At 44.6% G+C, this 25332-nt stretch overlaps 1 protein-coding gene and 1 long non-coding RNA gene across 2 annotated transcripts; one reads left to right on the forward strand and one right to left on the reverse strand.

Annotated features, from left to right (window-relative positions):
* The first annotated feature begins 262 nt into the window (after positions 1-262).
* On the forward strand, positions 263-18885 carry GRSF1 (G-rich RNA sequence binding factor 1). The gene is made up of 10 exons (XM_051819728.3): positions 263-753; positions 3189-3345; positions 4438-4593; positions 5683-5826; positions 6710-6845; positions 10649-10833; positions 12645-12766; positions 14505-14640; positions 14975-15050; positions 17440-18885. Exons 1-9 carry the CDS (start codon positions 400-402, stop codon positions 15022-15024), a joined length of 1440 nt encoding a protein of 479 aa, XP_051675688.2. The 5' UTR covers positions 263-399; the 3' UTR covers positions 15025-15050; positions 17440-18885.
* Positions 18886-20039: 1154 nt separating this feature from the next.
* Positions 20040-24706, reverse strand: LOC149125141 (uncharacterized). Its single transcript, XR_016212131.1, has 3 exons — positions 24577-24706; positions 22909-23000; positions 20040-20245 (listed from the first exon to the last, which is right to left on the reverse strand). It is a non-coding gene; the product is annotated as an uncharacterized LOC149125141 (long non-coding RNA).
* Between the last annotated feature and the right edge of the window lie 626 nt (positions 24707-25332).

A 25332-nucleotide genomic window follows, 5' to 3' on the forward strand; every position in this document is an offset into this window, starting at 1 on the left:
CTCTCAAGCTTGGGGTTACCAAACCTCCTCCGACGTCTGCCCGTCTGTTTACCACCGGGAGATCACGGCTCCTCACGTCACGCGTTCCGGGGCCCCTCACAGCCCGGACAGCCTCGCCTCCTCGCCGCGAGGCCTCAGTTTCCCCCCAGGCTGAGGTGCGGCCGGGCGGGCGCAGCCGCGGCCCCGGCCCCGGCCCCGCCCGACCCGCGGGCGGCCCCGCCCCGAGGGCGGAGACCGGGCGGAGCGGCGCGCTCTCCTCCGCCTCCTCGCGACTCGCCGCTGCCCCCGGTGCCGGCGGCGCATGTGCCCGGCGTCCCCTCCCCGGCCCTGGAGTCCGCTTCCCCTCCGCTCGCGCTGCAGCGGCAGCCGCCTCCAGGCCCCGCGCCGCCGCCGGAGTCCATGGCCGGGACGCGCTGGGTGCTCGGGGCGCTGCTCCGGGGCTGCGGCTGCAACTGCAGCAGTTGCCGGCGCACCGGCGCCGCCTGCCTGCCCTTCTACTCCGCCGCTGGCTCCTTCCCCTCCGGCGTCTCGGGCCGCCGCCGCCTGCTGCTGCTGCTCGGGGCCGCCGCGGCCGCCGCCTCCCAGACACGCGGCCTCCAGATCGGGCCTGCGCCCGCCGGGAGGCTGGCAGGCCCTCCGCCCGCGGCCACCTCCGCCGCAGCCGCGGCCGCCGCCTCCTACCCGGCCCTGCGCGCCCCTCTGCTGCCGCAGTCGCTGGCGGCGGCCGCGGGCCCGGCGCGGGGCTACAGCCAGGTACGTTGGCGCCGCGCGGGGCCGCGCGCGGGACTCCCCCCCCCCCCATTCCCGGCGGCGGCGGCGCGCGCGCGCGCCCGGGGACCCGCGGCACGCGCCGCACACACCCGCCCCCCGGTCCGCTCCCTGCTCCTATTGGGCCCGGGGAACAAGGGCCGCTCTTCCAGGCCTGCGATTTTCTCCTGGTTTTGTTCGCCCCTGGAGTCTCTGGTCGGTTGGGCAGTGTACGTGGGACTGGGGTGCATGTTGAGGCCTCGTGTCCCGCCGGGCCCATGGTAGGTGTCGTGAGGCTGCTGACACGCGCTCCCCGCATCCCTGTCGCCGTCCACCCGCCGGTGGTGAAGTTGGAGGCCGGACCCGGCGCGGGGCTGGGAGCTGCCGCCGTGCAGCCGCAGCGCTAGGCCCGGGCGTCCCTGGGCGCCGCGCGGGCAGCCGCCGCCGCCGCCAGGGTTCGTGCAGGGATGGAGCCTGGAGCCCGGCGCGCCCTGCTCGCTCGCCTCCTCGGGCCGAGGCGGGCTGCCCCAGTGCACTGAAGGTCACCTCTGGAACTCCACTCCTTTGACACAAGGGCCTTTAGCACTGCGGGGCGCCTCCCGCGGGGAGAGCAGTTGGGACAGTGTGCGGTGCTGGGGGCGGAGGAGAGACTGCGGGGAGTGGGCCTCGAGGGTCGAGGCCGCAATTTGGGGTCTCCAGAGTGAGTCCACCGTTTTTTAAATTTTTTTTTTTCTGATTGCACGTATTTGGCGCCTGCTGTGTGCAGCGTCCGCCTCTGCTTGTTCTGTGGCGTCTGAGAAGTGGCATGCACACTTTTGGACTCCCTGGACCCGGATGTTTGTCTGAATTCAGTTTGTGCTGCTTGGATTTATGGAAACTGGGAGGTGAAACAGCATGGCTGCTGTCTGCCAGGGGCTGAGCTAATTGATTTGAATCCTGGCCCAATACTTTTCTGCTGCGGTGCTTTTTGGAACGCTGGCGAAATGGGGGGAAAGTTGCTCTAAAACAAACAGAAAGCCCATCTCCAGTGAGCCTTTGTGCGCTAGGCCTCTCTCGATTGATGTATTTTCTTCTGTAAAATTGACTACAGCGACAGAATCTGTTGATCATATACCAGTACCGTGTGTGTTACACACCATGCTCCCATTTATCCTCGACTCCCTTAAATTAGACCCCAATCTTCATGAAAGGATGGATGGTACGCAGGTGTCTCCGAAAACCTGGTTTGTCGCCCCACGTTGCTGTTACAGTACCTGACGCGTTATTAAATCCCAGTTGTGGCTCAGTCTTAGAACACGGAGTTCTGTAGGTGCATCTTCAGCTCCTGTTGCCTCGCACTGCTGCTTGCTGTGGGCTTCTTGTTCACTTGTTGGCGTGCCAGCTGACAGATTAATCTTTCCGGGGCGTCCTGCGGCCTGGATTTACCCACTGCTCCACGTCTTTTATTAACTTTCCTTTGCCTGCCCAGCAAAGGACGCACGTTGGGCCCAGGGGTCAAGGCCTGCTGCTGTATCCTACCAGATTCCTTTTGCCAGCTCATTTTCTTTGGTTCCTGAGTGTCCTCTACAGTTGGGACAAATGGGAGTAGTTTGCTGTTTGTTTTCCAAATGGGCCTTTGGTCATATTGCTTCTTGTCTCCACCTCTCAAACTGTAATGCCCTTTTATATATCCCTGTATCACCTCTTGATTCTTCTGTTAGTGCTCTGTTTTGAATTCTTTAATATTTTGTATCTTAAGTATAGCACTTAAAACATCTTCTAGGCTTGTCTGATTCAAGATAATAATCTCGGGGCCTGTGATGTGGCTAGCGGGTACCGCCTGCAGTGCTGGCATCCCATATGGATGCCAGTTCGAGTCCTTGGCTGCTCCATTTCTCATCCAGCTCAGCTCCTTGGGCCCCTGCACCCACATGGAAGACCCAGAGAATCTCCTGGCTCCTGGCTTTAGTTCGCCCCAGCTTCAGCTGTTGCAGCCATCTGGGGAGTGAATCCCTGGATGGAAGACTCCTCTCTCTCTCTCTCTCTCTCTCTCTCTCTCTCTCTCCCTGCCTCTCTGTAACTCTACCTTTCAAATAAATAAATAGATATTTACAAAAAAGAGATAATGTCCCTGAGAGGAGAGTCTCCCTTGCATTGTATATAAGGGGCACTCAAATATTGGTCAGGTTGAAGGGATGCATCTTGTGCTACTTTAATTAAAACATTACTAGGTATAATTTGGGGCTGATGCATTTTAAAATGTATGGCCTGCCAAAGCAGAAGGCTATGCCTGCTTGTTGCTTTAGGGTGTACATTTGAAGCCCAAACAGGACATGTTGACTTTGTGAAGTTTTTTGCATCTGAAATATTACTGTCATCTAACACAGTAGTTTGTAGAAATAAACATTTTCTGGGTGGGCTGTCCAGGAAGTACTTTTACCTATCTTCATTTCTCTTGAAAGGAGTCCAAAACTACCTACCTGGAAGACCTTCCACCGCTCCCTGAGTATGAGTTGGCCCCATCCAAGATAGGAGAGGAAGTGGATGATGTTTTTCTCATTCGAGCTCAAGGATTGCCCTGGTCGTGCACTGTGGAAGATGTGCTTAGCTTTTTCTCAGGTACATTTCAGTTCTGTCAATTTGTGTGAATAACAGGTAGTCCTGCAAGCGCTGAAGTCAGGTATGCTGTAGACAGTTTCTCTGATGGTTGGGAAGAGTTTTATGTTGGCTCTTCTGTAGTCAGGCCAAGTGACACTGTGTGTACCATCTGTGGCCTGTATATGCTTGATTTTTTAACTTTGAATGCGGTACAGTATTTCATGTTAACACTGTTGTATGAAACCAGTTTTCTCTGAAGTTTTAATATAAACATATCAAAAAGCAAACCTGTTCATGGAAATAGTGGATTAAGAGTAGCTCTTTATGTAGAACATCCATTTAGAATACAAGGTCACTTGGTATCAAGTGATAGACGTCGTTTAGTAACATATTTGGGAGATTTCATAATCTGTGGTTTGTGTATTTAGTTTCTACATCTGACTCTCTTAATTTTTCTGTTCAGAGGCTTTTAGAAGGTGCCACCATAAAATGTTGTGGCAGAGTGTGATGTATTAACTGCCATCATGTGCCCAGGATTATGTAGGTCAAGCAATTTATGAAGCTGCTTGCCACTTACATCTTTGCCTTACTCCCACTGTAAGAGGTGTGCAGTATGGGAAGTCTTTCCTTCATTATTAGAAGTGTGAAAAGTAAAATTATGGTAGCAAAAATATTCTTATAGGAGATGTTTTTAGAGGCCTGTGGATGTGATTTTAAGACCCTTATGCATCAACCCAACCACATATTAATGCCTGTAAGTGATTTGAAACTGACATAGGAACACCGGAGTGGACATCCTGCATTTTGAGTTGGGCCTAGCCTGACTTGCGGTTTGCCGGCCGGGAGATCCTGAGCCTGTGTGTCGACTTGCGGTTTGCCGGCCAGGAGATCCTGAGCCTGTGTGTCAGGGCTTACTTATCCTGGCTGCTTGCAACCTTATAGAGATTACCACCCGATTAACATTTGGGTGGCTTCAGAGAGGGGAGTTGTATAAGGGATCTGACAGGCATAAAAAATGTGGTTTCTGCTCTGATTCTGGAAAATTGCATTCCAGCCACTTGGGTAATTGAACTGAAATTTTGCTTTTAATTGATTTGATTTCTATATTTTTAGACTGCCGGATCCGCAATGGCGAGAATGGAATACACTTCCTCTTAAATAGAGATGGGAAGCGAAGGGGTGATGCCTTAATTGAAATGGAGTCAGAGCAAGATGTGCAGAAGGCCTTAGAGAAGCACCGCATGTACATGGGTCAGCGGTACGTGGAAGGTATGTGAAGCGAGCTGCTGGCTTCTGAAGATTCTTGCTTTAGGTTGTACGCTTCTCAGGGACGTTGTCCTATGCTCCCTGACAACAGTGAAGTAGTTAGATGTTTTGAATGTGTTATTTTGTAGCCTGTGAAAGTGAAGCAGTGTGATAATCTCAGTCTCTTATCTATAAAATGAAGATGTTGACCAAGTTTGTGTTAAAAATGGAGTGGGTTAGTGGTGGGCGTTTGACACTGCAGTTGACACATTGCTTGGAGCACCTGCATCCCTATTAGAGTGCCTGAGTGTAAGTTCCTGCTCCGCTGCTTCTGGTACAGCTTCCTGCTGATGCACACCCTTGAGCGGCAGCAGGTGATAGCTCAAGTACTTGGGTCCCTGCCACCCATGTGGGAGACCTGGATTCAATTCTAGGCTCCTGACTTTGCTGGCCCGGCCAAGCCTGGCTGTTGCAGGCACTGACAGAGTGAATCAGCAGATGAGTAATCTCTCTCTCCCTCACTTGTTCTCTGCCTTTAAAATAAAGTGAAAATAAATAAGTAATTTTTTAAAAATATTTTGTTTATTTGAGAGGTAGAGTTACAGAGAGAGGGAGAGATGGAGAGAAAAGTCACCCATCCACTGGTTCACTCCCCAAATGGCCGAAACAGCCAGAGCTGAGTTGATCTAAAGCTGGGTGCCAAGAGCTTCTTCCGAGTCTCCCATGCAGGTGCAGGGGTCCAAGCACTTGGGCCATCTTCCACTGCTTTCCCAGGCTTAAGCAGAGAGCTTGGATCGGAAGAGGAGAAGCCTGGACATGAATTGGCTCCCATATGGGATGAAGGTGGAGGCTTAGCCTACTGCGCCATGGTGTTGGCCCCAAAGTAAAAATGGTTTAAAGAGTCGAGAGGATTAAATGAACTATACCTGGCGCATGATTATATATTCAATAAATGTCAGTCATTTTCCCATGAGAAGTAATAAAGCTGAAAACAGTTTTTTGAATTCTTGGATGATTCACCAAGTGGTAATATTTGATTTAAAAAAAAAAAACTGGCTGGCCTCTTCCTTTGTATTATGAACATTTTTATCCAATTTGTGCTTTTGTTTGCAGTATATGAGATAAACAATGAAGATGTGGATGCCTTAATGAAGAGCCTGCAGGTCAAATCTTCACCTGTGGTAAATGATGGCGTGGTTCGTTTGCGAGGACTTCCTTATAGCTGCAATGAGAAAGACATTGTAGACTTCTTTGCAGGTGCTTTTAATTTATATCGTGTTTGGGTATCATTTCCCCCCGTTTCCCTCCATTATCTCCTTCTGTATTTTATTCTGTCAGGCAGGTTTTTAGGGATTGTTAAATTTTGAAGTAATTTCACTATTGAAGAAAATATTGTCTTGTAATAGTGGCCATATTTGAAGCAGTAACAACTTGTATGATTTTAAAGCATTATCTAATTCCTAGCTGTAAAATATGCACCACAATTAGTTGTAATAATGTTAGCCTAGATCTCTATTTAAGGTACTTCAAAAGGTTCATGGAAAAATGGAAATAGAAGATAAGCCTATATTGCTGCAAAAAAATGAAAACCATGCATAGTTTTTTCACAATAATGCATTTCTCATGAATTTTTAAAAATTTTTTATATGGATTTCAAAAGGTTTTTGCATCAAAATCAACAAATTTTAATTCACTCTTTAGTGAACTTTTTGAAGTACCCCCTAGAGTGATGCATTGCTTAATGGTGGGATACATTCTGAGAAAGGTGTGGTTGGGTGCCTTCTTAGTTGTATGAACATCATAGAGTAGTGTGTTTACACCAAATAACAAGGCTGCAGAGTCACTAGGCAGCATAATCCTACGGGACCACTGTTGTGTGTATGCTATGTTGTTGATGGAGTCGTTAGGCAATGCATGACCTCAAAAAGTGAAGGGTGGACAGTGTGTGTTTTAGAGGTGCTGCTTGGACCCTAGACATTTTGGAAATACAGATATTAAAATGTGTTAGTCACTTTTGGCTGCATAATATTCATGCTTTGGGACTGGCAGAACAGCATATAGATTGTATTAGTAATTGTGTTCTAAGGATACAAAAAGTTCCTGTTAGCAGCACTAATTTGCAATAATTTTGGGGTCCTAGGTCTGAATATAGTGGACATTACTTTTGTGATGGACTACAGAGGGAGGAGAAAAACAGGAGAGGCCTATGTGCAGTTTGAAGAACCTGAGATGGCCAACCAAGCACTGTTGAAACACAGGGAAGAAATTGGTAACCGGTGAGTAGATAATGTTTTTCGATGGCAGAAGTTTTGCACATCAGGTCAGTTTGATACATGGACTATAATATGACTGTAAAATTACCCAAATGCAGAAGAGTAGTGAGAAGAGGATGATAAGCCATTAAATGTCTGTCACTTATAGTAACAAATTATTAACATCTGTTATATTTGTTTCATTTTTCTATGTATGCATTTTTTTAAAGATTTATTTATTTATTTGAAAGTCAGAGTTACACAGAGAGAGAAGGAGAAGCAAAGAGAGGTCTTCTATCCGCTGGTTCACTCCCCAGTTGGCCGCAATGGCCAGAGCTGCTCCGATCTGAAGCCAGGAGATAGGAACTTTTTCTGGGTCTCCCACGGGGGTGCAGGGGCCCAAGGACTTGGGCCATCTGCTGCTGCTTTCTCAGGCCATAGCAGAGAGCTAGATAGGAAGTGGAGCAGCCAGGACTTGAAGAACCAGTGCCCATATGGGATACCGGCATGCAGGCAGTGGCTTTACCCACTATGCCTGGGTATACTGGGCCAGTCCCCAGTATACATATTAAAATTACATTTTCTGACATAATTACTATATTACCACATCTGAAAAATCAGCAGTTACTTAATAAGATTCTGTAACAATGCTTTCCCACATGTACCAAAAGTATTTTTTGCAGTTTGTTTAGAATTCAGAGTTTACACATTGCATTTGATTATTGTTCCTGATTCTCCTATAAACTAGAGTAAATCTCCTCCTTTATTTATTCTCAACTTGCAATTGACTTTTGAAGAAATTGGGTCAGCTGTCTTGTGCTATGTCTCATGTTCATGTCACATCAGTCAGGATGCACATATTGATTGAGGTGGTTTGAGTTTCAACTTTAGTTTGAGGTATAATAAAAAATGTCAAATTTTGCCGGCGCCGTGGCTCAATAGGCTAATCCTCCACCTTGCGGCGCCGGCACACCGGGTTCTAGTCCCGGTCGGGGCGCCGGATTCTGTCCCGGTTGCCCCTCTTCCAGGCCAGCTCTCTGCTATGGCCAGGGAGTGCAGTGGAGGATGGCCCAGGTGCTTGGGCCCTGCACCCCATAGGAGACCAGGAAAAAGCACCTGGATCCTGGCTCCTGCCATCGGATCAGCGCGGTGCGCCGGCTGCAGCGGCGGCCATTGGAGGGTGAACCAACGGCAAAGGAAGACCTTTCTCTCTCTGTCTCTCTCTCTCACTGTCCACTCTGCCTGTAAAAAAAAAAAAAAAAAAAAAAAAAAAAGTCAAATTTTAATCATTGTTTTGATGCTTTCTGGCCTTTTACTTAGCTCTTTTGAAGTTAAAAAAATTCATAAATCATTCTTTACATTTTATTTTTATTTATTTGAAAGACAGACTTAAAGGGGCTGGTGCCATGAGCTTCTTCCAGGTCTCCCACATGGGTGCAGGGGCCCAAAGACCTGGGCCATCTTCTACTGCTATCCCAGGCCATAGCAGAGAACTGGATCGGAAGTGAAACAGCCGGGTCCTGAACTGGCGCCCATATGGGATGCTGGCACTTCAGGCCAGGGCATTAACCCACTGCGCCACAGCGCCGGCCCCAATTCACTAGGTTTTAATTATAGATTTCTTTTGTAAAGATTTATTTATTTATTGGAAAGGCAGAGTTATATATAGAGAGAGCGCTTCCATCCACTGGTTCACTCAAATGGCTGCAATGGCCAGGGCTGGGCCAGGCGGAAGCCAGGAGCTTCTTACAGGTATCCCACGTGGGTGCAGGAGCCCAAGTATTTGGGCCATCCTCTGCTTTCCCAGGTGAATTAGCAGGAAGCTAAATTGATAGTGGAGCAGCCAGGACTTGAACTGGTGCCCACATGTGATGCTACTGCTGTAGGCTGTGGCTTTACCACAGTGTGTCACAGGCGTTGGCCCCTAATTATAGATTTTTAAGTTCATATGTTGTACATTATTTACAATGCAAATACGTACAGCCTCTGTTCCCTCTACTCCTGGGCCCTGGATAGTGTTCAGTGGTTCCCGATCCCTTTTACTTCATCTTGGATAGTGCATTTTTTGCCTTTTTCTCCCCTCAAAGATCCTTTAGTTCCTGGACTTCTGTACACACTGTTTCTCTTTCTCTTGGACGATATAATTAAAAATAATTTGTTCTCTTTGGCAGTGGAGTTCATGTCGATTAAAACTTGTTTGGTCACACAAAAAAGTAGTGCTCATTTAATCTTTATATAAGTTCTGTAAATACAATTTTTTTATTAAAGATTTTATTTATTTATTTATTTGAGAGGCAGAGTTAACAGACAGAGGGAGTCTTCCATCTGCTGGTTCACTCCCCAGATGGCTGCAGTGGCCAAGAGCTGGGCCCATGTGAAGATAGGAGCCAGGAGTTTCTTTCAGGTCTCCCACACGGGTGCAGGGGCCCAAGCACTTGGGCCATCTTCTACTGCTTTCCCAGGCCACAGCAGAGAGCTGGATTGGAAGAGTAGCCAGGACATGAAGTGGTGCCCATATGGGATGCCACTGCCTTAGGTGGAGGCTTAACCTACTATACCACAGTGCTGGCCCCAATATAAATGATTTTTACAATTTACTTTTAAGAACTGAGTTAGGAAAAGCAGTGTTGAGAAAAAACCAGATGCTTGGATTTAATAGTCCCACTGTCGCCATGGTAGCCAATCAGAATTGACAATTCTGAAGCTTTGGGGGGAGTTAGCTCTTCTCACACTATGACTTTGTGTCTTACAAGATAGGACCAGTTTTGGCAAGATGAAATTGCAAGGCTCCTGGAGATTGGTAAGGTGTGTGTGTATGGACACCCTTCTTGCCAGATGCTGTCCTATGCACACAATTAGCCTTAGCATAGTTGTTCATATGAAGGAAAACAATTAAAAAAATACTGTTAAAATGCATTTGAGGGGCTGGTGCTTTGGCGTAGTGGGTAAAGCCACTGCTTGCAGTGCCAGCATCCCATATGGGTCCCAGTTCAAGTCCCGGCTGCTCCACTTCCTATCCAGCTCTCTGCTATGGCCTGAGAAAGCAGTAGAAGATGGGCCCAAGTGCTTGGGCTCCTGCATCCGTGTGGGAGACCTGAAAGAAGCTCCTGGCCCCTAGCTTTGGATGGGCGCAGCTCCGGCCATTGCGCCATCTGGGGAGTGAACCATTGGATGGAAGACCTCTCTCACTCACTCTCTCTACCTCTACCTCTGTAACTCTGCCTTTCAAAAAATAAAATAAGTAAATCTTTAGGGTGAGATGGTTTTTTTTTTTTTTTTGGACAGGCAGAGTGGACAGTGAGAGAGAGAGACAGAGAGAAAGGTCTTCCTTTTCCCGTTGGTTCACCCTCCAATGGCCACTGCAGCCGGCGCGCTGCAGCCGGCGCACCGCGCTGATCAGAAGGCAGGAGCCACGTGCTTCTCCTGGTCTCCCATGGGGTGCAGGGCCCAAGCACTTGGGCCATCCTCCACTGTCTTCCCGGGCCACAGCAGAGAGCTGGCCTGGAAGAGGGGCAACCGGGACAGAATCCGGTGCCCCGACCGGGACTAGAACCTGTTGTGCCAGTGCCGCAAGGCGGAGGATTAGCCTACTGAGCCACGGTGCCGGCCATAAGTAAATCTTTAGAAGAGTGCATTTGAAGGAAACTTCAACAATGACCTACTCTCATGGACTTAATGTCTATAACTATTCTTACTTTCCTCCCTATCTTTGGGAACCTGTGTTTCTTAAGCTGTTGGAAATATTATATATATATATGTTTATTTTAAATATCTTCAATGTAAAGTTACTTTGTGTTACTCATGGCTGTTCATGTTTGCTTTGACAGGTATATAGAGATATTTCCAAGCAGAAGGAATGAAGTTCGAACACACGTTGGCTCTCATAAGGGAAAGAAAATGGCATCTTCTCCTACTGCTAAATACATAACTGAGCCCGAAGTGGTCTTTGAAGAACATGAAGTAAACGAGGATATTCGCCCCATAACAGCATTTGAAAGTGAGAAGGAAATAGGTAAGGTCTCCTTGCAACTTCCTGGGCTTAATCTTGTTTGTTGTGATTATTGTTAAAAACTATTTTCTTTATGACCATGTTGTGTGAAATTCTGAGACTAGGACAAGGGAATTGAGTTACAGATTTTTTTTTTTTTGACAGGCAGAGTGGACAGTGAGAGAGAGAGAGACAGAGAGAAAGGTCTTCCTTTGCCGTTGGTTCACCCTCCAATGGCCGCCGTGGCCGGCGCACCGCACTGATCCGAAGGCAGGAGCCAGGTGCTTCTCCTGGTCTCCCATGTGGGTGCAGGGCCCAAGGATTTGGGCCATCCTCCACTGCACTCCCGGGTCAGAGCAGAGAGCTGGCCTGGAAGAGGGGCAACCGGGACAGAATCTGGCACCCCGACCGGGACTAGAACCCGGGGTGCCGGTGCCGCAAGGCGGAGGATTAGCCTAGTGAGCTGCGGTGCCGGCCTGAGTTACAGATTTTAATAGGTCTTTGAGTGTAGTGATTTCTTTGAACACATGCAGAGGCTCTTAACTGTTAGTCTTTTTTTTTTTAATAAAGGGTTTGTTTTATTTATTTGAAAGGCAGAATGACACAGAGAGAAAGATGGCTAATGCTCTAACATTGCTGGTTTACTCCCCAAAGGACCTCAGTGTCTGGGCTGGTCCAGGCTGAAGCCAGTAACCTGGAGCTCTGTCTGGGTTTCCTGTGTGGGTGGTGGGGGCCCAAGCACTTGGGTCATCTTTTGCTGTCTTCCTAGGCATGTTGTCATGGAGCTGTATTGGAAGCTAAATAGCCCAGACTCAAGCCTGGACTCAGATATGGAATGCTGGCATTGTAGGCAGCAACTTAATTCACAGTGCTACAGTGCTGGCTCCTGTTTAGTTAGATTTTTACCTTAATTTTTGTAGGCTATATATCAAAAGCTCAGTGATAAAAAGGAATAGATGGAGTAAAATGACAATATCTAAACTAAGGTGGAGGAAGTATTTGGGAAGAGAGCAGGAATACTGACTGAAGTAAGGATTTTTATTTGTTTCTGGATTTTACTGCTTCTTTGATTCCTAACTCTAGAGTAACTTTTGAAATCTTGAAGGCTTGATAAATACTTTTTTACCTGGCCGGTGCCGCGGCTCAATAGGCTAATCCTACACCTAGCGGCGCCAGCACACCGGGTTCTAGTCCCGGTTGGGGCGCCAGATTCTGTCCCGGTTGCCCCTCTTCCAGGCCAGCTCTCTGCTGTGGCCCAGGAGTGCAGTGGAGGATGGCCCAAGTGCTTGGGCCCTGCACCCCATGGGAGACCAGGAGAAGTACCTGGCTCCTGCCATCGGATCAGCGCGGTGCGCCGGCCGCGGCGGCCATTGGAAGGTGAACCAACGGCAAAAAGGAAGACCTTTCTCTCTGTCTCTCTCTCTCACTGTCCACTCTGCCTGTCAAAAACAAAAACAAAACAAAACAAAAGTACTTTTTTCCTGATGCCTAGGGATTATCTTTTTTTTGCTTATTTATGTTTTTATAGTTACTATATCCCAAAAAGTTTCTCCTGCTTTTATAGTATAACTCATAGTCATTTTATTTTTGCTCTGCTATTTATAGAAAGATAAGTTCTTAGTCTGGTAATGGTTGGAGGTGCTAAATGCTTATGGGTGTTCAGGTGATGTTTGCTGAGGAGCCGAAATTTTGGGTCATTTTGGGTTTTCAGACACTTCTTTGCCAGTTCAAGAGGAACTGTGGATTTCTGATGTGAAAGTCCTACTTAATTATAATCTGTCAATAACCCTTGAAGCTTCTGTGTTCATGACAGCACTTGTTGTTCTGCTTCTCAGAGTTGCCTAAGGAGATGTCAGAAAAGCTTCCGGAGGCTGTGGATCTGGGAACTACTCCGTCACTGCATTTTGTCCACATGAGAGGACTGCCTTTCCAAGCCAATGCCCAAGACATTATAAACGTGTGTGGCAGTAAGATACCCAATCTCAATAGTTTGAACAAAGGTTCCAGCCTTGAACTTGTATTAATCTGGGGAAGAGAGAGAAGAATACACCATTTCTAGAGTATCTTTGAACAGTAAGGTGGCATCTCCATGTTTGCAGAAGCTTGCTTTGTTTTCTCTGTTGAAAGTGTGGCTTCTTACTGTATTTAAAGTCAGAAAAGGATCAGAAGAGTTTATGGATACAGTAATATGTGGGTGTAGTCTTCAAAGTAGGAAAGTTTGGTTTAGAATAAATTAGTTCAACTGTTTTTTTTTTTTTTTTCTTTTCCAAAATTAGTTAATCTATTGATTTGAAAGAGAAAGAGGGACAGAGAGCGAGCTCTCTCATGCATTTATTTGTTCATTCCCCAAATGCCTGCAACCTGGGGGCCTGAAGCTAGACGCTAGGAACTCAATCCAAGTCTCTCACGTGGCTGGCAGGAACCCAGCCATTCAAGTCATCACAGCAGCTGTCTAGGTTCCACATTAGCAGGAAGCTGAAATCGGAATCTGGAGCTGAAGCCAGGAATTTAATCTAGGCAGTCCGGTGTGGGGTGCAGGCGTCCCAATTGACATCACAACTGCTACATTAAACACTCATTGCCCTATTCATGTTTTAGATTAGGAAATTCAGATTCACGGGCAGTTGCTCACAAAGCAGTTATTACTAGACAAAAATGCTTAGAGTTTTCATTAGATACCCTGTAGCTTTCTTGCATCAAGGCTCCCTAATTTTTGAGAAAAGGCATTTTAAAAAATAAAAAAGATAAAATAACAAAGCCCTTGACTTTATGAGCTTGAGCACATATGTTAGATCCAAATCTATTAGTCTTCAGTTAATAGTGGGGCCTTTGTTTTCTACTTCACAAAGCCCAATAGGAATCATGTCTTTTTTTTTTTTTTTTTTTTAAGATTTATTTATTTATTTGAAAGAGTGACAGAGAGAGAGAGATCATCACTTCCCAGATGACTGCAGTGGCCAGGAGTCAGGAGCTTCTTCCAGGTCTCCTGTGTTGGTAGCAGGGGCCCAAGTGCTTGGGCCATCTGCTGTTCTCCCAGGCTGTTAGCAGGGAGCTGGATGGGAAACAGAGCAGCCGGGACACAAACCGGTGCCCATATGGGATGCTGGTATTGCAGGTGGTGGCTTAATCTGCTATACCACAGTGCCAGCCCCAGGAATCATATCATAACTCAGGTTGCACGTTCTCATTCAAGCATTATATTCTGTTGCTTTGGTTTGGAATCAGAACCACTCAAATGTGGTAGCACTGTTTGTATAGTACTGATAAGAATGTAGTTATTAGGTACATATCTGATTGAAGTGGAGCAGCCAGGACTCAAATTGGCACTCGTATGGGATGCCGGTGCTGCAGGCAGTGGCTTTCCCCTCTGTGCCACAGCACTGGTCCCAACAGTGAATTATTAAGAATATATTTAATGGGCATTTTTTAAACACAGGGAAGAATGTGTATGGGAGGAAAAAGTGGTCCTTGTTGGTTTAAAAAAGTTTGAGAGGCATTCGTGCACCGATTGTATTCCCAGTGCTCAGCTCTTTGAGAGCAGATGCTTGAGATGTAAGCTTGAGTTGTGTGAAAAATACGGTAGATGTTGAACTGCTTTAGTGTTTAAGAAGAGACAGCCAGAAGACACATTTCTCAGGTGTACGGATCAAAGGAAAGGGCAGAGGAGCTGACGTCACTCTGCTGCCTTTGTTCAGTTCTTTGCTCCACTGAAGCCCGTGAGGATCACCATGGAGTACAGCTCCAGCGGGAAGGCCACCGGGGAGGCTGACGTGCACTTCGAGACCCACGAGGACGCCGTTGCCGCCATGCTCAAGGACCGGTCCCACGTCCGTGAGTACTGCCAACTCCCATCTGTGCTTACGAGTGCCTCCCTCTGTCTGGGAATTGGCTCAGAAGCTTGCCTTGGGAAAATGTGCTGTTTTAGTACTACTCAATTGTACAGGATAAAATGCTATGTGAGCATTATAATGAAAAGCACTTGTCTGTTAGTTAGCCTGTATATTTCTATGCAGATTTAGGTAGGACTTTTTTTTTTTTTTGTTATTGTCTTTTGTTTTGTTTTTAATTACGGAAAGGAAAGGGCAGAAAGAAAATTGGCTCCAGTGTTTTTCTGCCTTTGCAACTTTTTAAAGCTAATCTGTTTTTGCTTTTTAATTATCCTCAGATCATAGGTATATTGAACTGTTCCTAAATTCATGTCCAAAAGGAAAATAAGACTTCCAGGGACTCCATCTAATAAGGTAAATTTAAGAGGTAGAAATATTTTCAATTGCTAATAATTATCAGCTTACTAATTTGTAATATGGTGGGAACAATTCTTTTTAATAAAGATCAAACTAATCATGACAATAATTGAAGTATCAATATAAAGAATGAAACTCTCCTGGGAAATACAGTTCATTATGATTGTATAATGGCTTTGCTTTCTCTTTAAATTTTTTAATTTATTTTCATTTAATTTGGAAAGTAGAGAGAGAGAAATCTAACACCTCTAATGCCTGTAACAGCCAGAGCTGGACCAGGCTTACACCAGGAGCCTAGAACTCCATCCACACCTTGCATGCGATTGGCAAGGTGCCAACTACTTGAGCCACCACCTGCTGCATTCTCATAGTGCACATTAGCAAGAAGCTGTAGTTAAAGGACTCAAACCCAAGCACGTCTGCCATTCCAAGCAGCAGCCCCGCCCCCCCCTTTTTTTAAGGTTTATTCATTTATTTGAAAGTACAGAGAGAGGAAAAGATCTTCCATCCACTGGTTCACTCCCCAGATGGCTGCAACAGCTGAGGCTGGGCCAGGGTGAAGCCAGGAGCAGGTGCTTATTCTGGGTCTCCCACGTGGGAGCAGGGGACCAAGCACTTGGGCCATCTTTCACTGCTTTCCCAGACCATTAGCAGGGAGCTGGTTGGAAGTGGAGCAACCAGGACTCGAACTGGCACCCCTATGGGATGTGATGTTGCAGGCAGTAGCTTTATCTGCTGTGCCACAGTGCTGGCCCCTCAAGCAGCATCTTCACTGCTGTCCCAAATGCCTACCCCTGTAGAATGAGTTTGAGCATTATCCCGATATGGAATCTTTTTTTTATAATTTCCCAACATTGTTCATGCTATATGCTGAAAAATAGTTTTAAAGGAATAGGCGTTTGGCACAGCATTTAAGATGCTGCTTGAGCTCTCCCTCTCCCTCCCCCCTATTTCCCTCTCTCCCTTCTCCCTCTCACTCCCTCTCTCCCGACTTCCTCTCTCCCCTCTTCCCCATTCCCCCCCCCCCCCTTCCTGGGGGGGTGGTGGGAAGGTGCTGCTTGAGATACCTGCATCCTGTAGTAGAGTGTCTGGGTTTGAGCCCCAGCTCCACTTCTGATTGCAGCTTTCTGCTAACGAGCACCCCGGGAGGCAGTATACAATAGTTCAGGTAAATGGGGTACCTGCCACCCATGTGGGAGACCTGGACTGATTTGCTGGCTCCAGGATTTAGCTTATCCCAGCTCTAGCTATTGCAGGTATTTGGGGAGTGAACCAGCAGATGGAAGATCTGTGTTTCTCTCTTTCTCTGCCCCTCAAATAGAATAGATGAAATGTAAATTTTAAAATATATAGCTACCGGGGGCCGGTGCCATGGTGCAGTAGGTTAATCTTCCACCTGTGGCGCTGGCATCCCATATGGGTGCTGGTTCTAGTACCGGCTGCTCCACTTCCAATCCAGCTTTCTGCTGTGGCCTGGGAAAGCAGTAGAAGATGGCCCAAGCCCTTGGGCCTCTGCACCTACATGGGAGACCAGGAAGAAGCTCCTGGTTCCTGGCTTCGGATCGGCACAGTTCCGGCCGTTGCAGCCAACTGGGAAGTGAACCAGTGGAAGGAAGACCTTTCTCTGTCTCTCCCTCTCACTGTCTGTAACTCTGCCTCTCAGATAAAATAAATAAAATCTTAAAAAATATATATATAGCTACCTTTACTAGCTATAAATCATAGCACACTGAAAATGTATCTTGCATTGGCTTTTCTTCCCACCAAAATTTAAACATTTTTCCTCAGTTGTAAGATATTTTTAAGATGTTTAAAGCAATACATGAGAAACTTGGGTGTGTCATCAATACTTACACAGTTAATGAGCCACTGTTTCCTTTATTATTAACTAGTGTTATAAAAATTCTCCACGTTGTTAACTTACCTGAGTCAAATTTGCTAAATACATCTTGATGTCTCTTTCTTTGACAAAATATACATTGTCTTTTTTCTCCCACTAAGTATTTTAAGATATTGTGTTGCAGTCATTTCTCTAAATACAGTGGTGGATTCTTCAAGACACCTGTAATGATTCGCATGAAAACACACGGGTGTTCTGTTACCAATAGGTGTCATGGGCTGTTTTTAGATATAGAGTCCCATATTTATTTTAGCTAATTGTTATGTAAAACATATTTTGTACTCAAATCTGAAAATCTACCTTCATATCAGGATATAAACACTAAAATGCAATTAATTGTCTCCACCTTAACTTAATTGATACCCCATGACTTGCACTAAATCAGAAAGAAAATATAAATTTGAATTTTAAATAGTGTGGGATGGGAACACACGTGATCCTATTTCATTTTGAGTAAATGTGCAACGTTTTTTGTTTTCTTTTCAGGATGAAGCAAGAAGCATTTCATTTGCACATCTTTCTTGGACATGGGATATAACGTTCCAGTTTATTAGCAGCAGCTGCTAGAGAAAAGATTTTGGGGTTTTTGGATTAATTACTTCTAAGAAAAAATTCATAATGGACTATTTAGAAAGAGAAAGAAAAAATTCAGTTTGGGATTGTGAAACAAACCACAAATTAAAATTGTTGTTCAAACTATTCAGGATTTGATTTTAAAAACTGGTCTTTATATGATTTAAACTGTTTTCATAGAGGATATTACCCATTATGAAGACTGCATATTTTTATTTAGCACAGTTCTTTAAAATCTTTCTCCCATTTAAAATAATCTGTATGAGGTTTTGTTTCTTTGCCTATGAATTGAGAACTCTGATATAATACTTCTCATGGAGTAAAATAATGATTTATTTTAACCAAATGCTCACCAAAGCAAGGAAGGTTTCAGACCTTTGAACCAGTGTGGTCTGGCAGAATACTTTTAATTTTAGCTGTATTTGATGACTTAGATAGGAGTAGGAATTAAAAAGACAGCAAATAAAGCATAAAAATCACGGGTTAGTGTAAATCATACATTTTGACAGTTTTATGTCTTTAGAAATGTTTTGCCTTTCTAAAGCCTTGTGCTAAAGGCATTTAACGTTGGTGCCTGTCTACCTAAGGGGAGATTCTAGTCTCAACTTAAAAGTTGTCTGAACTACCCCCACCCCCCAGTTTTTTGGTTTTGGGTGACCCTTGAGTGTGTGTGTTAGTCTCAGAACTGTGGAGTAATGTGTCAGCAGTCCAGATTGGTAAGGACATTAATGGCCTCACTTGAATTTAAACCAGCTCTAGATAGGAAAAAAAATCTTAAGTTCTCATTTGCTTTTTCAATGGGGTAGCACATCCCATGTTTTAGAACAAGTAGGGGTGCCTTGCTTAAATAAAAATAGCATTTAATGTATCATTGTGTGTGAGGGGGTTTTTGGTTAAAGCTGTACTTCTGTCACGTTGTGGCAGTACCTTTCTGCTTTAATATTAAACAGCTTGTTATTTAAATATCGGACAAACTGGCTGGCTTCAAAATGTAGTCATTAATAAACTGACTTTATGTGAACCTGCATAGGAGAATCCAAGTCCTGTATACATTCTTTGCCTTGTTCCTGTCTCAAGGTGACGACCGCCACCAGGAGATGTGTTTCTTGTTCTTAAAATTAAGTGTGCCCAGATTGCTGAAAGGTGACCTCTGGAAGGCAGAAGACAGACTGTGTCTTCTCTGATGTGATGCGTAACCACCTTTAGCTACCAGCTGAGAGACAGAATCACTGTACTGTAAGTAGCCAATAAATGAAGATTACCCAAGAGTATTTATTATTGGAGTGTGCGAGTCAACTGAATATATTTTCTTTCTATCAGTCCTGCTATATTAATACAAGAAAAAGTGATTCCTTTTAAGTTGTTGTGTGTTTTTTTCAAATTGTCCTATAGGAACATGACATAGTCAACTAACTTGACATTTTCAGCCATAATACTCAGATGGAAACAGGTTTTGATAGCTGGTTGAGTGCACCAAGGTAGGAGAACTGGTGTCTGGTTGTACCCTGTGAAAGTGCCATTTTTTCCCCCTTTCTCTTCACAGTTGGTATCTAATTTGCTTTAGAAAACATCTGAAGGGGCTACTGGGATTAAGGTGGTTAAGGAATTAATTTGTTTGTAGTCATTTTAAGCTAATGAGTTGCATTTGCAAATCTGGGAAAAGAATGAGACAAAAAGCATTGGAATGCTGTGTGAAGGCTAAGCGGGAAGGTGGCCTTTCTTGGGAGCCCTCCTAGGAGCTGGAGTACTGCCTTTAGTTTTTCCTAACAGGCGAGGCAGTCAGTGACATGCAGATAAGGCAGATGTCCTCCCTGGGAGAAGGAAACACATAATGGAATAAAAGCAGCCTTTTGTTTCTTTGCAGTCAGCAGACACATTTCTGTCTCTTAAATTTTGGTTATCACTGAGTTGTGCATTACCATTTGCTATTGAAGGAAGTGGTGATGGTGAATTTCCTTTTTTTTTAAATTAAAAAAATTTTTTTTATTATTTATTTGAAAGGGAGAGTTACAGAAAGAGAGAGCCTCCATCCACTGGTTCACTTTCCAAATGGCTACAACATCCAGCACTGGGCCAGTCTGAAGCCAACGAACCTGGAATTCCATCCAGGTCTCCCACAAAGGTGGCAGGGGCCCAGGTACTTGGGCCATTTTCTGCTTGCCCAGGTGCATTAGCAGGGAGCTGGATTGGCAGTGGAGTAGCTAGGGCTTCACCTGGTGCTCATATGGGTTGCTGGCAGCACAGGTGGTGGCTTAGCCTTCTGTCACTACATAAGCCCTGAGTTTCCCTGCTAATTGGGTTCCCTATGCTGTCATAATCTTCATGATAAAGCAGTTGAAAAGCATTATGGAATTGGAGTATATGGCCATGGTGTTCATATCTTGTTCTTGTTTTGACCTAGCTGCTTCTCAAGGAATTGCAAAGGAGGCTATAGATACCAAGGAGAAATTGTTGAAGATTGTGATCTGATCTTGTAGCACTCAAAGTTACCAGCGAGTGAAGCAGACACAGAGTTTGTTTCTCTTTTTTTTTCCCCCAAAGATTTGTTTTATTTACTTGGAAGAGTTACAGAGAGGTAGAGAAAGAGAGGTCTTCCATTCGCTGGTTTACTCCCCAGATGGCCGCAACAGCCGGAGCTGCACTGATCCGAAGCCAGGAGCTTCCTCCAGGTCTCCCACGTGGTTGCAAGGGCCCAAGCACTTGGGCCATCTTCTACTGCCTTCCTAGGCCATAGCAGAGAACTGGATCAGAAGAGGAGCAGCCAGGACTAGAACCCGCGCCCATATGGCATGCCGGCGATTCAGGACAGGGTTTTAACCTGCTGTGCCCGAGTTTGTCCCTTTATTACTGGGTGACTGAAGCTTCTGTCCTGTAGGAGACTGAGGCTGCTCTGGGGTCTCAGTCCTCACCACTTCTGCACTGAAGAAGCTTTAGATTAAAGCCACTCTGTGTGTGCTGACCTGGCTGATCAGTGAGCATGCCTTATTAGCATCCTCTGCTCCAGCGTCCTCATTAGTCATCGGGAGATACAAAATTCTCTGGTTTCATCCTGTTCGTTTTATAATTGAAAGCACCCCATTGTTCTGAGAAGTCCCCTGACTCAGGTCAAGGAATTCACATTGAGTTGGTAGGTGCTATACTCTAAAGCAGAATGGTGCATCTCAGTGGTAATGTGGAGGCGGGACTTTGACACAATCAGTTCTAATATGGTAGAAATAGACCCTCTCTCTTCAACCCCAGTTTAGCAGTTGAGAAAATAATCTCTGAAGTTTGTACGAAGGGAATAAAGATGAAGCTTTTGGAACCTTTCTGTGCGAGTGCCTGTGTGCAGTTATCGATGTCTTTGCGTAAATCTCAAGGAACATGTCTGCTGGGTTCTATGGGAACAGCCGATGGATGTAGAATGTGGCTGTACCAGGTTACATTCTCAACCAGCAGTGAGTGAGATTGCTGGAGCTCATCCTCACCAGTATTTGGTAGTATCAGTTTTGTTTTTTTAGCCATTCTGTTTAGTGTATAGTGACAATGCTGTTTCATCTATTTTAAACTTTTTACTTACTTGAGAGAGCACTTCTATCCATTGGTTCATTCCCCAAACTGGAACTCAGCTAACTCCTAGAGTGTGCATTAGCAGGAAGCTGGGATTTACAGAGCCAGGCCTTGAGCCTAGGTAACTCCAATGAGAGGCAGGCATACAGCAAAGAAGCATCTTTGACTGCTAGGTGAACTACCAGCCCCAGATACCTCATTGTTTAATTTTCAATTCCATAATTGTTAAGCATCTTCCTGTCCTTACCACCTGTGTATCATCTTCAGTGAGGTGGCTGCTCAGATCTTTTGCCTCGTTTTGTTTAGGTGGTTTTCTTACTGAGTTTTAGAAAGGGTTTTGGAAGACTGAGTATGTCTTAATCCTTGATGATATGAAAATAAAGAATGGATTCAATTTAAAATTGTATGCATTTTGTTTCTGAAGCACACTTTGAGAGCTGGAAGGGGTGTATGGTGGACAGTGTCCCAGTGATCTTCACATCAGCCACTTGTCCTCTCTCAGGCAGCCCAGCCATCAGTTTCTGACATGAGTTTCTAATGGTTTTTAATATATATAAACACACACATAAAAGCAGATATTAATACATTTTTTTAGATATATAGTGTACTATGCATACAATTCTGTATTTTTTCCACTTAAAAATCCAAAAGATCATTTTATATCAGTATATATTTATTTATAAAATCTTTTCTCATTCTTTTTAATGATTGTATAATGTAGATCTATGCAATTTAGCCTGTCACTTTACTGATGAACATGTTGTTTCCAAACTTTTACTACTATGATGCAGAAATGATTGCCTTATATAAACTTGTCATTTTGTAGATCCATAAATTTTTCTGTAGGATAAATGGTTAAGATTATGTGCACTTATAATTGATAATATAAAATTAAATCTATATCTGAAGTTACTTTATAGCACCAGCAATGCAAGTGCAGAGCCTCACTGACACAGTAGCGTATTAGCCAATCTGTTTTTTCCAGGTGAAGAAAAATTTAAAAAAGTACTTTCTTAACTAGGTAGTTTCTTTGTTTTAGAGCATTTGAGTTCTTTTTCTGTGAGTTGTATTCATATCTTACCAGTTTTTTTTATATTTATTTTTTATTTATGTGAAAGGCAGAGTTAACAGAGATGGTGAGACAGATGTTCCATCTACTGGTACACTCCCAAAATGGCTGCAATGGCCAGGGCTGGGCCAGGCCGAAGCTGAGCCAGGAGCTTCTTTCAGGTCTCCCACTTGGGTGCAAGGGCTCAAACACTTGGGTCATCTGCTGCTGCCTTCCCAGGCACACTAGCAGGGAGTTGGGTTGGAAGTGGAGCAGCCGGGCCAGGAACCAGAGCCAAAATGGTATGCCAGTGTCACAGGTAGAGGCTTGACTTGCTATGCCATGACACTAGGTCCCTTTTTTCTTTTATAAAAGCCCTTATTTTGGGAAATTTCAAATGTAACAAAAATAGAAGAGTATAGTAAACTGTCACTCGTAATTATCAGTTATGGTCAGTCTTGTTTCATCTAAAGTCTCCATTTATTTAACTATCATTAATTTAAAACCAGGTCCTAAAGAGCATTAAGTTATCTAAATATTTCAGTATGTCTCTAAAAAGGGATTTTAAAAAATCATCCCTAAAATATTAATAATTTCTTGTTAAAATAATTGATTTCCTGAACTGTCACTTCAAAAAATTGCTCTGAATCAGGATCCAAACAGTCCCCAGACTACAGCTGGGTTCCATGCCTATTTTGCCTTGTAACATCCTAGTGATAGCAGGTCCCAAGCATACAAGCAGAATGCCTTTACTCAGTCAACATTTTGCATTCTTTCTCACATACCTTTGGGCAGTCTCTTTCTATATTCCTATCAAAGTGAATTGGAGACATCTGTACTTGATTCTTAAGCTTGTCAGCACACAAAGGGACTCAAACTGTGTGTGAGGAAAAGGGAATTAAAAGGGAAGTTTATTTTGATGGCAAAAATACAGAAATTGGTTCATATGTTTCCATAAACTTTTTGAAGACCCTTGTGTGTGTGTTTTCTAAAAGATAAGCATACAGTCACACGAACCAATGTTAAGTCTGACATTTGATAAATCTTGATGTTTATATCACCCAAATCCCTAGCAAGCTGGAGGATGTTTCTATCATACCAGATTTCTTCCCTTCCTTTGCAGGGATCTGCTGATAAGATTGTGTTCATCATAGTTTAGTTTCACCTGCTCTAGAATTTGATCTAAACAGATTCATATAGTGTGTAACCTTGTGTACGTTTCTTTGACAGCATATTTTAGATTCACCCATGTTGCAGCTCTTTGTTCCCTACTGAGTAGTATTCCATTGTATGAATATGCCACAGTTTAACCCATGACCTGTTAGGTGAACAACTGATGGACAATGGGCTGTTTCCAGGTTTTGCACTCATAAATAAAGCTTATGTGCTGTGAACATCTTGTGCAAGCCTTTTTGTGAACCTATGTTTATTTTCCTCTGGGTAGGTACTTGAGAGTGGAATATCCGGAGTTTTAAGATTGATATATTTTAAATTTTACTAGAAGTTGACGTACTTTTCCCAGAGTGGTCATCCTGTTTTATGCTCCCAGAGCCCAAGTCGTCCATATCCTTACCAGTGGTGCTCTGTCTGTAAGTTAGCCACAGTGTGTATAGTGGTACCTCATGTGTTTAATTTGCTTTTTCTGACAATTGATGTTCACAGGCCATTCAATTATCTTTAGTGAAATGAAGTTTCTGTTTCTTGTTTTTCTTCATTGGTAGATTTTCCCATCCATTTATTTTTCACTGACTTTAAGAAAGAAGCTATACATTCCCTCCCATGACCTGCATTTTGCTATATTGGGTTTTGTCTTGGAACTTAAGTCACCGAAGCCCTTTATGCTGCAATGAGCTCTAAATGCTTCCCCCTCACTTGTTCAGAGATTATTTTTTTTAAAGATTTATTTATTTGAAAGAGTTACACAGAGAGAGGAGAAAGAGGGCTTCCATCCGCTGGTTCACTCCCCAACTGGCCACAACAACTGGAGCTGAGCCCATCTGAAGTCAGGAGCTTCTTCTGGGTCTTCCTCGTGGGTGCAGGGGCCCAGGGACTTGGACCATTTTCTTCTGCTTTCCCAGGTCATGGCAGAGAGGTGGACTGGAAGTGGAACAGCTGGGACTGGAACTGGGTCCATATGGGATGCCGGCACTGTAGGCAGCTGCTTTACCTGCTATGCCTCTGCGCCGGCCCCCAGAAATTTTTAAGTGGTTCAGTTCTTAAATATCCCCTTTTATGGTTTCAGGGATTTGTGTCAGCTATAGGACATCTCGGGGAAATGATTCTTGGGAAGTTATGTGGTGATGAGGTATGAAGGTGTTATAAACAAGGCAGACTCTAGAATGTGGATGGGTTCAGGGAAGGTCACAGAAATTGCCAAAGTGCACTTAAAAAGCCCACAAACAACTTCACAAGAATATATATATAAAAAAAAACCTTGTGATCCCAAAACATACCTGCTTCCAACAAATAAAGCTCTCAACCTTCTGCCACTTCATAGAAAGTAGCCAGCATTTGGGAATAAGGACCCAGAACCAGGGAGACTAAGTCCCAGTTTCTGATAGGCTGGATGTAATTCCGCTGTCCCTGGCTCTGTAGGAAGACAAATTGGGGAGTACAAGTAGTGGTATTCTTTCTAACCTGCTCTAACATAAGAGGTTTTGAGACAGGCCTTGTAGTTGAGTCTGAGTGGTACCTGTGTGTCAGTAGCACTTCCTGGAGACTCGCACAGGTGGTTCCTTCTGCCTGCCCACTGGAGGTCTGAGGTGCTTATTAGCGCAGCAGTGCTTGCTGGTTCTACTTTTAAACAAATTTCACACTGTCTGAAGGACGTTTGTTCTCTTATCCTAGGTGTAGAAGCTGTGCTGATCAGATACTTGGTTTCTGACTTCTTATAATGAATGCCATGCGTACACAAATCTTTACCCAAAAGTAGTGTGTTCACATCAGCCTGGCCTCGGGAATGTTGAGAACAGGACTCTAGGATGTTTATGAAGAAACTGCATGGATTTCAAAATGTTCTGCACCAAAATAAACCACTTTAAAATTTTTCCATTTTATTTTATTTTATAAATGTGAGAAGAAAACAGAGAGGGCTCTCATCTACTGGTTCACTCCCCTACTATCCACAATGGCTGGGAGCTGGGAACTCAATCCAGGTCTCTCAGGTGGGCAGCAGGAGCCTACCTGAGCCATCATTGCTGTCTCCCAGG

Source organism: Oryctolagus cuniculus, chromosome 8, assembly GCF_051225735.1.
Source record: "Oryctolagus cuniculus isolate XC-2025 breed Fujian yellow rabbit chromosome 8, ASM5122573v1, whole genome shotgun sequence".
Taxonomy (NCBI): Eukaryota; Metazoa; Chordata; class Mammalia; order Lagomorpha; family Leporidae; genus Oryctolagus; species Oryctolagus cuniculus.